Genomic DNA, 14,057 nt, shown 5'->3' on the forward strand with positions numbered 1-14,057 from the left:
TCAGAGTTTTGATAATATAGAATCTGGTAGGAAAGGTGAAGGCAGTGTTAGTGTTGCTGCGGGTATCACCGGAAGATATTCAGGTTTTTCTGTGGCTGTATTTTCCGTCCTTGCAGGTTTTGTAAGGGGGTTTGATAAGGATGAAGCGATTTTGGATATTAGGTCTCATCTGTGCTTTGCTTGCGTTTAGTAAGTACCGTTAATCGCATATGGCATGTGGTGTAGCAGCCTTTAACTTGCTCTGTTCTTTCTTTGCGTGATTGTATTTTGCCTTGATTTTCCCCCCCACCTTACAATGAATCTGTGGTATTTATAACCGCGCTAATCTTTCTGGTCGTCTTGCACTTGCTTTAATTTGCTTTTTCTCAATTATTTCTGCAACTCTTCCATGTTCACCAGATCGTCACGAGACATACAAATGTTTAGTCGATTATAACAAAAATTTCAGTTACTCTTGCGTTTATATGATTTAGATGCATCTCTACCTTCGCTTGTTCTTTGGTGGGTTTGACTTGCCGTGCTTACTTGGTTTGCTTTGTCGTAGTTCGGTTGCTTCTATATAACCGGTAAAATACGCATATTGGGCTGGTGCTGGCCTTTAAATGCTTTGTAATATTTAGTTTTGCAATGTAAGTAAGTGGCTCTTATACGGGCCGCCAACTATTAAAAATTGTTGTCAGTTTGTGCCCTGTCCTCTGGGCGTTAAGATGGGCATGGGTGCATTATGAGGCCTGTAGTGTGCTATGGGCATCCTCTTTGTGATAGCCCTGCTTTCAAAGAAATCCCAAGGCCTGGAAGTCGGCAAACATGCTTTGTCCATTTGCTGTACAACTCAGTACGTGATCCCTCTACTCTGAAGCATGTGGTCACTGAAATTCCTGGCTCTATTACAATAAGTCTTATCGTCCTTACACGCATGGCCTTCAGTGAGTTAAGGGTTGTGGTTTTTATGAACAAAATTAAAATTTGCAGCTACTCCTCCTTGAATATTAATGAGAATAACCATATTGACTGATGGCTTGAATGAGATTCTTAATGGAAGTTACGATGCTATATTCTGGTTCTTAAGGGTCTCCCCTGACAATACCTTGGATGTAAATTTTATCTGTGTTTACAGCTTCTGTCACAGCGGATAGTGATGTTGAGGTTGACGGCATGGTGGAGGACGACCTGGGCAAAAGCCGCGATGGCTCCAGAACGGATGACGAGGTGGTCCAGAGGTCTGTGTCGGATGCAGCTGGTGTGCTTGTTGCGTGACTGAGCATGCGGGAAGCGTTGGTGGCGTGGAAGCTCTTGTCTCCCCGCCCACACTGCTTTCAGTCTTCAAACATGCAAATCTTTGTTTTTTTGTGGGGTTAGGTCAGTGTATTGACATTGGGGCTCAGGCCTTTCTTCTCTTCGACAGTCTCTGCCTGTTTGCCCCTGCAGTTATTGCTAAAATTTGAGAATTGAATGTCAGGCACTGTTTTTGTGTAACTGTAGGTGATTCAGTAAGTCAGTGCTGATCCAAACCTGTTTATCAGTACCTGAGACGTACTGGATTTTCTTGCCACTGACTGTGGGATCCTCTCTTTAGGGAGGAGGAAGCTATTCAGCTGGATGGCTTGAACACGGCTCAGATAAAGGAGCTGCGTGAGAAGTCAGAGAAACATGCCTTCCAGGCGGAGGTGAACAGGATGATGAAGCTGATCATTAACTCTCTGTACAAGAACAAGGAGGTGAGTGTCTGTCTGGCTTTGTGTGGGAATGTGGTGGTCAGTCTCAAAACTAAGGCATAGAAGTGTTTATTGGTCTTGTGCTAATTGGCTAAAGTTTTTAGTTTTCTTGGGTTTTAATATGCTTTGTTCTCTAGATCTTCCTCAGAGAACTGATTTCCAACGCTTCCGATGCCCTGGATAAGATCCGGCTGATTTCACTAACGAATGAAGATGCGCTTGCTGGAAACGAAGAGCTAACAATTAAGATCAAGGTAAATCTTGCCTCCCCCTGAACACTCAGTCGTCTTGAGGTTTTGGCCGTTAATCCTGAGATTTCATAAACTGAAGGCAGATTCAATATACATACGGCTCACACGCTATCCGATCTGATTGTATTGTGTTCATGTTTTGAATAGTCTGACAAGGAGAAGAACATGTTGCATATCACTGACACTGGTATCGGCATGACGAAAGAGGACCTGATTAAGAACTTGGGGACCATCGCCAAGTCTGGCACCAGCGAGTTTCTCAATAAATTGACAGATATGCAGACAGATGGCCAGTCCACGTCTGAGCTCATTGGGCAGTTCGGTGTGGGCTTCTACTCTGCCTTCTTGGTGGCCGACAAGGTCATTGTCACATCCAAGCACAACAATGATACCCAGCATATCTGGGAGTCAGACTCCAATTCTTTCTCTGTCATCGAGGATCCCAGAGGAGATACCCTAGGGAGGGGAACCACTATCACGTGAGTCGGCTTGTCACTTTGCCTCCCTAGTAGAATGCTTTATCCAAAGCATCTACAGACTGGTTAGTTGCCTTGGTCTATAACCCACTGGTTTATGTTCAACTATTCCCACCCAATAGTTTGGTGATGAAGGAGGAGGCGTCTGACTACCTTGAACTGGAGACCATCAAGAACCTGGTGAAGAAATATTCCCAGTTCATTAACTTCCCCATCTATGTCTGGAGCAGCAAGGTGAGAATGTGGCTTACATCAGCTGATGCACCAGCATGTCTTTTGGAAATATTTTTGTGGTTGTAACTCATGAGCTGAGGTTCATGTGCTTTTGAGTCAAATAATACCTGAAAGACCTGCTTGGCATGAAATAATACCCTTTAACGTTTTTGCTCAGACTGAGACGGTGGAGGAGCCTATTGAAGATGACGAGGCAGCAGAGAAGAAAGAAACTCCTGAAGATGAGGCTGAGGTTGAGGAGGAAGAGGAGAAGGAGGAGAAGCCCAAGACAAAGAAGGTGGGATATGTGCTTCTCTAAACAAGAGTCAACTGGGCCTGTCTGATGTCTGTAATGCCATGAACTCGTATGCACTTGCAGCTCTCATCCCATATGTTGCTGTTTAGGTTGAGAAGACTGTGTGGGACTGGGAGTTGATGAATGATATCAAGCCAATCTGGCAAAGGCCTGCAAAGGAGGTGGAAGAAGACGAATATAAAGCATTTTACAAGACCTTCTCCCGGGTATGTTATCCCTCTTAATCATCCCCGTCTCCATCCTCTTCCCCCTTATATGGAATGCAAATTGGTCACATAATATGGCTTGTGTGTGTAGAAGCAGTTTTTCTAAAAGGGTTTGTCTAATAGGACACGGATGAACCGCTGTCCTACATCCACTTTACTGCTGAGGGAGAAGTCACGTTTAAATCCATCCTCTTCGTTCCTGCAACGGCTCCACGGGGTCTCTTTGACGAGTATGGCTCGAAAAAGAATGACTTCATCAAGGTATCATGTCGGATTTGGGTACGGGTACCATACTATAGTGTTTCTTGATTGGGAGGCTGACAATATTTTTCCTTAACAGCTGTTTGTTAGGCGAGTGTTCATCACAGATGACTTCCATGACATGATGCCCAAATATCTGAACTTTGTGAAGGGTGTGGTGAGTTAATCTTGTTCATTTTTTTCACTATTCTGGTTTAATTAGCAGTTTTTGAGCAAATTCCCAGTTAAACAAATATGAATATGCTGTGGAGTTTCTGGTGACACTCAGGATTTTTTCTTTAGGTCGACTCTGATGACCTTCCCTTGAATGTGTCCAGAGAGACGCTGCAGCAACACAAACTGCTTAAGGTAAGAATTGCCTTTATCACATCGTACGTGATTTTCCTACTGGTGGTTAAACAATGGAAACTTGACTGGATTTCCTTGCACACATCATAGGTCATTCGCAAGAAGCTTGTCCGCAAGACGCTGGACATGATCAAGAAGATCGCTGAGGAGCAATACAACGAGAAGTTTTGGAAAGAGTTTGGGACCAACATCAAGTTGGGTGTGATTGAGGACCACTCCAACAGGACGCGCCTTGCCAAGCTGCTCCGCTTCCAGACGTCACACAGTGAAACCGTACCATCCAGTCTGGAGCAGTATGTGGAGAGGATGAAGGAGAAGCAAGACAAGATCTACTTCATGGCTGGGACCAGCAGGAAAGAGGTGAATTATCAACTTGATTTATCATAGCAGCTCGTTTGAATGACTGAGGTAGATCTGCTTCATAGGGTTTCAGGTACTGTGTCTTCTGGGCTCTATACGTCAACTACTGTGTGAAGGATGAGTGCCAGAATCATCTGCATTATTGTGCATTGTTACAATGTTGCAATAACTGTTTTGCTCAGGCTGAGTCTTCACCCTTTGTGGAGAAGCTGTTGAAGAAGGGCTATGAGGTGATCTACCTGACAGAACCTGTGGATGAGTACTGCATCCAGGCCCTGCCTGAATTTGATGGAAAGCGCTTCCAGAATGTTGCCAAGGAGGGGATAAAGTTTGACGAGAGTGATAAAGCCAAGGAGAAAAGGGAGGCTTTGGAAAAGGAATTTGAGCCCCTTACCACCTGGATGAAGGACAAAGCTCTGAAAGATAAGGTAGAGTGGCTTTACAAATGAATTCAAAATTTGGAGGAATTTCTAACTCATGAGATGAATGGCCTTGTCTGTGCTACTATGTGATGGCATTTCTTACACCATTTTTCAGATCGAGAAGGCAGTTCTTTCCCAGAGACTGACCAGCTCCCCCTGTGCACTTGTAGCTAGCCAATATGGATGGTCTGGTAACATGGAAAGGATTATGAAAGCTCAGGCCTACCAGACAGGAAAGGACATTTCAACAAAGTAATTTTTGTTTTTGTTATCTATTTTTTTTCTTTTTCTTTTTGGTATCAACTTATATTTGGTAAATATATGAATAATCCTAATCTTCACATTTTATATTTCAGTTACTACGCAAGTCAGAAGAAAACACTGGAAATCAATCCTAAACATCCACTTATCAAGGAGATGCTGAAACGTGTCGATGTAAGGCACTTTCTAGGTGTTTGGGTTGAATTTGTATGGCGTCAAGCTACAATTGAGTCGAGGAAATGACTCTTAAGGGAAAAACGGGTATTGCAGAACATTGCAATTAGGTTATGTATGAATGGATATTGAGTGGGGAGGGATGGAGATATTTGGAATAAATACTATTTCAATTGCTTGTTCAGAACTATAGTATTAACAATCTTGGTGTGTTAAATGTTGTCTGCAGGCCAACTCTGAAGACCAGACGGCTTCCGATTTGGCTGTGGTGCTGTTTGAGACTGCCACACTGCGCTCAGGATACCAGCTGTCTGATACCAAGGCCTATGGGGACCGAATAGAGCGTATGCTGAGACTCAGTATGAATGTGGACCTTGAAGAGCAGGTATGCTTCATCAAGCAATCTCCATTGGGGGGCAGTGTGTGGCTCAGTGGGCCTGTAATCAGAAGGTCACCGGTTGAAACCCAGCCTCAACATGTCTGTGGGTCCTTGAGCGAGGCCCTTAACCCCCAGCTCTCTGGGCACCGCTATGGCTTTTAATGAAGTATCTATTACTTTGTGCAGTTCCTTCTTCCTAAAACATCTGTAGTTCGACCTTGATGTATATCCAGTTCAACGCCAACTAATAATTTCGGCCTTGTACATCTAAATACTGAACTTATTGGCTAAGAGAAGATATAACTCAAATCAAAAGGCATGATGTGGGGGTTTTTGAGATGGGGCTTAAATGGTTCTTTGTTCCTGTAGGTGGAGGAGGAGCCAGAAGAAGAACCGGAACCAGCTGAGGAAGAGGAGGCTGAGGATGAAGAGGAAACTAAAGAGGAAGAAATGGTGAGCTTCTGAGATTAATGGTTTGTCTACAATGTGATTGTTGGCTAGTATTGTATACTTGTACTGGGAATCAGAATCCAGTTTCTCCTCCAATAACAAACTTTCCTTTTTGACAGGATTCAACAGAAAAAGATGAACTTTAAGGCACTATAAGACGGAAATGTGGCTGGGCGCTGAAGATTCAGCCAGATCCATCAAGTGTCCTGCTTGGAGTTTCTGGTGGCTGGGGGGTGGGGAGGGACTGTCTGGTCTAGGTTTGTTTGTGTTTTTTAAAAAGCATTCCTCATGACTGTAAATTTGTTAATATTTAACTGACCATTTTTATGGAGCGAGATCATCCTGCCATGTGAACCATTAAATGTTTCTGGAAAGGGATGTCTGAGTGGTGTCTAAACGGAAACTTCAACACAATTCACAACCTGCAGCAGAGCCATTACCTGCAATACAAACTGATATAACCAACACGTTTTGTTCATGTTGAATTGCCAAATTAGTATACATTTTGTGTATTTTCACATCATATTGCATGTATTATGGATTCTTAAAGCCCCTTCATGTTTAAGTATCTTAATATCCACTACGTTCTCTTCTTCAGAAACTGAGTTTAAATATTCACTCTTGCTGACAATGGTTTATTACACTTAATTCAGCCAACAACATGTACATATATACACCTTTAAGGGAGATTCACTGCTTCTCTGAACCAGGATCTTGACGGCTTTTCAGTCCCAGCAGTTCGGTTCTCAGCTCTCCAGGTTTGGGTGGCGTTTCTGGAATTGTCTAAGAGGGGAAATAACTGTTAAGCCGTGCCTGATGTGTTTGCATGTGGTCTTATGCTGTGACCTTGATGAGGTTCCAGCATCAAATCCGTTGCGTAATTTGTAATCAGGTGGAAGCCATGATGGGTTTTAAATGGACGTGGCTTACCAAGTCAGGCCGGTAGTAGCGATGGACTACTTCAGCCCCCGCAAACATGGCTAAGATACTGGCTCCCAGCATCCTCAGGTAGCGTGGCCAGGACACCCCAGCAGGCATATTTCAGGTGTGTGTCCTGGTAAACCCAAAACCATATGGCGTTAACCATCGTTACAGTTTTCATCATTTGTGAAACACTATGTAATAAGGTTGTGCGTTCTGTATTGAAGGAAATCTGGCAGCGATAAATGTATTCACCTTAACGAGCTCATGCGAATCAAATATGATCATTCGTGGGTGTGATACTAGTTCTTCGGGATATGGAAGATAATGTGTATTACATGAGACATTAGAGGACGCCACGTTTTCACATATCTCACACGGAACTAAATATAACGAGCTCTTTCGATCGACAATTTTTCGCCGTACATTAATAACAAACACAATTTTTTATGTATTACCTGTACTTGTGCTTTTATTTTTTTGTTTCTGAATCAGTTCCCGCAACTCTGACATTCCCCTTACTACTCACTATTGTGCACCTCCATATTTCCTCCTAATTGTTATCGGCCGTCTGTTCTTTAGTTCCGCTTAAGTTCAATATGTCTTCCAACGAAGTGTTACGTGTTCTGAAAACTGTTTTAAGATGCTGCAGACGATTCAGATACGATCTGCATTTTAAATTTGTGGCTCCTTTTTCTTTTCATAACATATTGCTTGCGGCAGATATTGCGGTGTAGTGTAACGGATATATCAGTGTATCCAGCCAGCCCAAAGAACAAGCAAAATAACCAATGTCTAAATTAGCATTAATATATCGATGTTTTTCTGTGAATTGTTGTCTAAACACAGAAATGCAGAAGTATCAACTACTAAATATTTTAGATATAGCGAAGTTCATATTTCAAAGTCATATTTGCCTCACGTGGTCTTGGATTCGTATGGATTCGACCAATAAGACCAAGCATCAGAGTTCAAACATCTAATTAGAATTACGAATGTATGGGGGTGCACGTCTTCATGTACTGGAGCACAACATTGTAAAATACTTGTAATTCGAGACATTTGAACGCTATGTGCAAGTTATTTACTAGTTTATCGTTTTTGATTTATTTGTACAAAAAAATCCAACATTTCTTTTGTATTAAGAAGATTAACTTGTGTTGTCCCCCATATTTCAGAGTTGGTATCTTCCCGTGTTGCTGTTCATAGGTTGTACTTCCGCTGTCTGATTTTCTGTTCTCAATGAATAGCTAGCTAGTTGTTTATATCTTTATATCTTTGAAAGAGCAGCAGTAATATAAAAATATTTTGATATTACTAGATGTTGTTTTATTTAATATTTATATGTTTTATTACCTTTTATTGAAAATAATGTGTCTTGTCTTTGGCAGCATACTGTCTGTTGTCTGGTTATCATTGTCTTTGCCATTAGACGGGTCTGATCAATGAAATAACGCTTTTAGTGTGGGATATGGTTAGTTTACTACACTAGTTCTACGGGGATTGCTTTTCTGAGCACATGCGACTAGACGGTACATCCCTGACGCAAAAAGAAGGGCACCATCACAACAATAAAGTAAATGATAATATCTACAATAACAATGGAAGAATATAACTATTCACCTTTGACAATTCCCACAGATTACCTTCAACATTGGTGAGTCGTCTTGGGTTTTTCTTTTGGCATTATTTATTGGTGTGTTGTTTTCTTTGCAATTTGTAATGCAAGGATACGGCTGTTTCCTATATTAAATATTTTTTTTGCTCTCGAAAAGCAGGGCGTTTTGGGGGCGGTATTGGTACAAGATGAACGTACGACGAAATCTGCGTATATTGAGCTTGCGTTTGGCTATCTGAGTTTCATATTATCTCAATTTGTGTGCAAAACGCTTTTATCGTAACCAGGGTAGCAGTACACTTACAGCACGACCCTCGTGTTTATTTATGACAAGGAGCAAAGTTAAAAGCGTCTTCTAAAGGCAATGGCTGTAGCTATCAGTACACATCGTCTCATTTTATCGGTCTTTTTCAATAGGTACCAGTCTGCCCAGCATGTGCAGGCTCTCCAGGCAACCCAGTACCAGCAGATGGGTAATGCGGGTTATTTCATGGAGAACTCCACAGAGGACAAGGTGATGACAGAGCTGGCTGTTCACCAGGAACCACCCACCCACCAAGATCTCTCTGTGCACTGTGAGCCTGCAGTCTGCCCGGATCCTCCTGTACCTGCCACAGTGCAAAGTACGTCCTAACATCGCACCCTCCGGGGTGACCTTTCGCACCACACCCATCCCAGGTAAATGGTTCCTTCCTCACATCTGTGAGTGCAGTGAACCCAGACTCTGTAGAGTAGTGATGGGAGGTCTGAGGTCTTGAAGCTGATTGGTGGGAGATGGGTGTATATCACCTACCGCCAGACACATACTGATATAAGCTGCTTCCTGTGAGTAATCCACCTAGTTTACCATTTCAAAGCCTCTTTTCTCACAATGTTGCTAAAATGTACAGCATGTCTTGAACATCATTGAATATGATCATGTTGTCAAATCAAGATTTTTGTTTCTTGCCTCTTTTACCTGCATATTTAAGGAAAGCAGGAGGCCATGTGTGGCTCTGTTTGTTAAATTTGTCCCTTAATTGCAGTTGCTTCAAGAAATGGCTGATTGAGATCTCTGATCCTCACTTCTCTCACTTTGGACAAAATAAACTGCTAAAAAAAACAAGTGTAATTAAAAAGTCATTGGTGTTATATTTGGCCTTATTAGAAGCACATTGATGTCTGGACATTCCAACATTTCTTTTATTGAAAAACACTGACCACTGAGTTTGAGAGAAGTTTCTTCCCCAACTTATAACTCCCACAAAAGGAAAGCGGGGAAGACCGTCCAATAAAATGGCCAAGTCCGCCGAAAACCAGCAGGAGAAGATTGACGAGAGCTTCAAGAAGGTCAAGAGGAAAGTTGACCGCTTCAATGGCATGTCGGTGGAGGAAGTCATGGCCAAAACGCTTCCTGATGTCCTTGCCTACAACCTTGACATCTTAATTGTGAGTTTGCATCCCAGTACTATGATGTTGTGTTTTGCTGACTGTCAGTATTTAAAATGTTTATGATGTTTCTGACCCTGTGATGTTGCATAAGATGGATGGCTAGTGATTATTTGAAACTATTTGAATATATTTTATGGTGCAATTGCTTTGATAGGTTGGAATCAATCCAGGCCTTATGTCGGCTTACGTGGGACATCATTACCCAAATCCAGGAAATCATTTCTGTAAGATGGAAACCACATTATCTGCCAGATTGTAATGTGATTAAACACATGTCTTGAGCCTTCTGAATACTGTCATTACTAAAACATGTTTCAATGGTGTTTGTTACAGGGAAGTGCCTCTTTATGTCAGGGCTCACTGATGCTCAGTTTAATTACATGCATGACCAGACTCTGCCTGAAAAGTATGGGATAGGATTTACAAATATGGTGGAGAGAACAACACCAGGAAGCAAAGATCTTTTAAGGTAGGATGGTAAGAATCTGCTTACCGTTTTAAGGTACCTGGCTATGCAAGACATAATGTGTTCCTTGTTTATAGCAAGGAATTTCGAGAAGGAGGCAGACTTTTGGTGGAGAAGCTGCAGAAGTACAAACCTCTAATAGCGGCCTTCAATGGGAAATGTAAGGATTTGTATGAACGTACTCACTTTAGTTGCTGCATTGTTTTTACTTTGTTGAAGTTTTACGACGACTGGACAGCTTGACTTTTTTAATTTGTAGTTTTGTATTGTCCAGTTTCAGTGGAGTAAACGTTTAACATTTTAAGGCAGGTTCAGGGACGTGCAGACAGTCCATGTTTTTGCCCTATTTGGAGCAGGGAAGGGGCAACCATGTGGACCATTTGACAGGGAGCTGGGAGGGAGCAAAAACGTGGACCATCTGGGAGGGAGCAAAAACGTGGACCGTCTGTAAGTCCCCGAGGACCGAGCTGGGAAACACTGTTTTAAGATCCTTGCTTTGTTTGCCTTTAGGTATTTATGAAATATTCAGCAAGGAGATTTTTGGCATCAAACCCAAGAATCTCGACTTCGGCCTGCAGCCACACAAAGTTCCTGGAACAGAGACGGTATGGGGAAAAAAAAATACATTTCTTGGTTGATTCAAAGATTGTTTCTTTGTTTTCGAAGACATGAATTGATTCTGTGCAATTCCCCTTGTTTGGATGGGGTGCACATATAAATACCGGGGATCCTCATACAGCAGTAATATCCATATTATACATGCATTGCATGATAACTTGACTTTGTGTCTCCCAGGTTTGCTATCTGATGCCATCTTCGAGTGCCCGTTGTGCCCAATTCCCCCGTGCACAGGACAAGGTGCACTTCTACATCAAGCTGAAGGAGCTCCGAGACCAGATCAGGGGCCTGACCCGGAAGGAGGAGGTGCAGGAGACGCAGTACACATTCAATCTGAATATGGCCAAAGGTACCTACAGTATGCAAGTCGGAGAACATGAAGCCCATGGGGTTTTTGTGCTTTCCAGATTTCTAGTAAAGTATACTCCTTGGTAGAAAATTAAGTAACCACTAACTTATGGTTTAATATTTCAGTTAAGGATTTTTACTTAATTCTTATGTTATTTTCAGAGGATGCCAAGAAAATGGCAATCAAGGAGGAGCAGTATGACCCTGGATATGATGCTGTCAATGCAGCATTTGGAGAGGAGGAACCAGAGTTTGGGCCAAGCTATGCTCTTGGTGGTTCTAACACCGCTGTCACCGCAAGCCACTACCAAGAACCTGGTGAGCAGCAGCGGAACCCCATGCGATTTGATTGGAGTTTAATATCTTGGTTGTCTGAATTATGAGAGCCTTTTATTGAATTAAAGATTTTTTTTATCCCCTCCAATAGCGAGTAATGAGGTTCCAGCTGTCCTGGGCCACAATGTCGGCGGTCAGTGGGACATGGTGCCATTTCCTCGTCGCCTGTAAGGACGGTCACCAGTCGGTGTCTTTCAGGACACACCACTAGTTTGTGACAGAAAAGGGGGGGTCACTCATATTTTTGTCCACTTGATTAGTTGTTGAAAGTGGCTTTTCTCCTTTGACAACCTGCTGTGTACCTCAACATGCAAACCTATGAATCAAACGCACAATAATGAACTCTTACATCTGGACTCTGAATAGTTATGAATACTGAGTACTGTTACCATACTTTTTTTCATAATATTTATTTATAGGTGCTGGACAATTTGTGTGTGCATTTTCTTTTTAATGTAATGTTAATGCATTTTATACATTCTTTTGTATGCCATTTTAAAATAATGAAAACTTTTGCAGGAAGTGCAATTTTCACATTACATTTTTACACATTGAAAAATAATTGAGCCTACTGTCTTTCACAGTTGCTATAAATCAGGGATTTATAACATGAACCAACAGTAACATCAGCTGTCCATCAGTAGTTAATTGAAGTAGTCTTTGGTCTGTGTGGTAGTGCAGGCTGTAATGTTTGCCAGTGTTTAAAACGAATGCTTTAGCCAGAAAGCATCCTGCATGTTTTCCGTTGGTCTTTCATGGATGATATGGAACTGAAACATTATGGGATGTCTGACAACAGGCTGGGGAATTCTCTGACCACTGTGACTTGGGTAGCAGTGTGGGGTGTGATGATTGTAAGTTTTAATGTGTAAGGTTTAATGTGTTAAAAGCAACTTGATACAAATAGTAAAATTGTATGGTATTTTCCTTATTGTCATCTTCATAACGGCTCTCGTTGTGGGCCGTCAAGGCGTCATTATTTTTCACGTTCTCAAATAGCAAAAAAAAATAAATCTATAGCGTAGCTTCTGTAAATGAATCATTTTAAATGTAGCAAAAGGTTCATGGTACCTTGAGGTGGATTTTGAATTAGAATATGACCAAAACAAGGTGGTATCTGACACACCGTAATGCATTTCCTGTCTTTTTCAGTTTTAGTTTTTAAAAAAGCTGCTTGCATATTCAGAGGATCAGAATAGTAACGTTTAAAGGTACAGTGTCCCATAGTACAGAATCAGAGATGCAGTTTCAGAAAACAAAGCAGTGTTTCTTTCTTTTTAAGACTACACCCTCATGTCTGTTAATTTGAATGAAGCATGTGGTATGCAGTTAGTCTTCTTAGCTGTTTCTGGTTGAACACTATGTTTGCTAGTGTAGAAAATGCACCCTCACTGGCACACAGCCTGTTCCAACACAGCAAACCATGTGGCTCAATACAGGCAGGGCCAAGATGTTCATGCGTTAGTGTTTAAACAGTGGGTTTTGAGGAAAAATCACGCTGGGCTAGTTATAGAGGTCAGAGGAGAACGGCCACACTCATGGATGCAAAGAGGAAAGGCAGACATGCTTAGATTACAGCTCAGGACTACAGTGATGTGTAGAAGAGATCTGTGAATGCTCCGTTTATCAAATCGTGGAGTGGTTCTGGAGACATAAGGGTCCTACATAGATCAGGGTTCCCCAGTTCCGGTCCTGGAGGGTCAGTTGGCCGATTTCCCTGTTCAAATACGCCTTATTCAGCTTAACAGTTAATTGCCAGGTTTAGTGGGTGTGTTTGAGCAGGGAAATCTGTGAACTGTGTGTCAGACTGGCCCTGACATAGTGGGACCTAATGGAGTTCCACAGGCTGTAGATAGTCTTTGATCGCTTTATGTAAAAATTACACCTTATGTCATTAAATATACAGTTTAAGTATCAGTGCAAATAAAATATTAAAGAAAACAAATGTTAATTTTTGCATGTATTAATGACCTCAGGTCAGGTCAGGCTGGGGAGCATCTACTTCTATAGCACATTGCCACACCCACTACACAACAAAACACCTCAGGATCCCTGTTGGTCACCCCCCCCTGGCCGACACGCAGTCCAGTCCCATCCAAAGGAAATGGCCGTCTAGCTGCCTCAACCATGTGTTATATTAGCATCCCCTTGGCCTGGTCCAGCTGTCCGGGTCCTCAGCAATGAGGATCCTGTGAGCCGGATCACCCTCAGGGAAACACGCCACATGACTGTAGTGCCGTAACTGATTCAGGTAATGTGCCTCATTCGGGACTCCCTAAGCAACCGCTTGTTCGACACAAAGCCAAACCAGCGGTACCCAAGGATTCTCCGAAGAGACACAATACCCAAGGAGTCCAGTCTTCATCTCAAGTCACTGGATAGCATCCATGTCTCACAGCCATACAGCCAGACAGGGAGTACCAGGACGATAGACTTGGACTTTCATACTCTTGCAAAGATATTGGGCGCCTCACATCCCTTTACAGT

At 42.3% G+C, this 14,057-nt stretch overlaps 3 protein-coding genes across 5 annotated transcripts; 2 read left to right on the forward strand and 1 right to left on the reverse strand.

Moving 5' to 3' along the window:
- hsp90b1 (heat shock protein 90, beta (grp94), member 1) lies at nucleotides 1-6,210 on the forward strand. Its single transcript, XM_023812659.2, has 18 exons — nucleotides 1-189; nucleotides 1,118-1,220; nucleotides 1,577-1,718; nucleotides 1,853-1,969; nucleotides 2,114-2,445; nucleotides 2,565-2,676; nucleotides 2,834-2,953; nucleotides 3,061-3,177; nucleotides 3,301-3,438; nucleotides 3,518-3,595; nucleotides 3,721-3,786; nucleotides 3,877-4,146; nucleotides 4,329-4,574; nucleotides 4,684-4,820; nucleotides 4,925-5,003; nucleotides 5,233-5,388; nucleotides 5,752-5,835; nucleotides 5,952-6,210. The coding sequence occupies exons 1-18, from the start codon at nucleotides 141-143 to the stop codon at nucleotides 5,976-5,978; spliced, it is 2,373 nt and encodes a 790-aa protein (XP_023668427.1). The 5' UTR covers nucleotides 1-140; the 3' UTR covers nucleotides 5,979-6,210.
- A 286-nt stretch (nucleotides 6,211-6,496) lies between these two features.
- Nucleotides 6,497-7,693, reverse strand: uqcc6 (ubiquinol-cytochrome c reductase complex assembly factor 6). 2 transcript variants are annotated; one of them, XM_023812662.2, is made up of 4 exons: nucleotides 7,212-7,693; nucleotides 7,009-7,061; nucleotides 6,763-6,886; nucleotides 6,497-6,615 (listed from the first exon to the last, which is right to left on the reverse strand). In XM_023812662.2, exons 3-4 carry the CDS (start codon nucleotides 6,868-6,870, stop codon nucleotides 6,523-6,525), a joined length of 201 nt encoding a protein of 66 aa, XP_023668430.2. In that variant the 5' UTR covers nucleotides 6,871-6,886; nucleotides 7,009-7,061; nucleotides 7,212-7,693; the 3' UTR covers nucleotides 6,497-6,522. The 2 variants fall into 2 exon arrangements, with proteins under 2 accessions (XP_023668430.2, XP_023668429.2); XM_023812661.2 differs by lacking the exon at nucleotides 7,009-7,061 and having other exon boundaries at nucleotides 7,212-7,672.
- Nucleotides 7,694-7,805: 112 nt separating this feature from the next.
- Nucleotides 7,806-12,497, forward strand: tdg.2 (thymine DNA glycosylase, tandem duplicate 2). 2 transcript variants are annotated; one of them, XM_023812660.2, is made up of 10 exons: nucleotides 7,806-8,410; nucleotides 8,789-8,994; nucleotides 9,621-9,799; nucleotides 9,957-10,026; nucleotides 10,136-10,271; nucleotides 10,346-10,428; nucleotides 10,779-10,873; nucleotides 11,064-11,235; nucleotides 11,397-11,552; nucleotides 11,662-12,497. In XM_023812660.2, the coding sequence occupies exons 1-10, from the start codon at nucleotides 8,334-8,336 to the stop codon at nucleotides 11,739-11,741; spliced, it is 1,254 nt and encodes a 417-aa protein (XP_023668428.1). In that variant the 5' UTR covers nucleotides 7,806-8,333; the 3' UTR covers nucleotides 11,742-12,497. The 2 variants fall into 2 exon arrangements, with proteins under 2 accessions (XP_023668428.1, XP_072566146.1); XM_072710045.1 differs by lacking the exon at nucleotides 7,806-8,410 and having other exon boundaries at nucleotides 8,900-9,049.
- Nucleotides 12,498-14,057: the final 1,560 nt, after the last annotated feature.

This window comes from Paramormyrops kingsleyae, chromosome 3, assembly GCF_048594095.1.
Source record: "Paramormyrops kingsleyae isolate MSU_618 chromosome 3, PKINGS_0.4, whole genome shotgun sequence".
Taxonomy (NCBI): domain Eukaryota; kingdom Metazoa; phylum Chordata; class Actinopteri; order Osteoglossiformes; family Mormyridae; genus Paramormyrops; species Paramormyrops kingsleyae.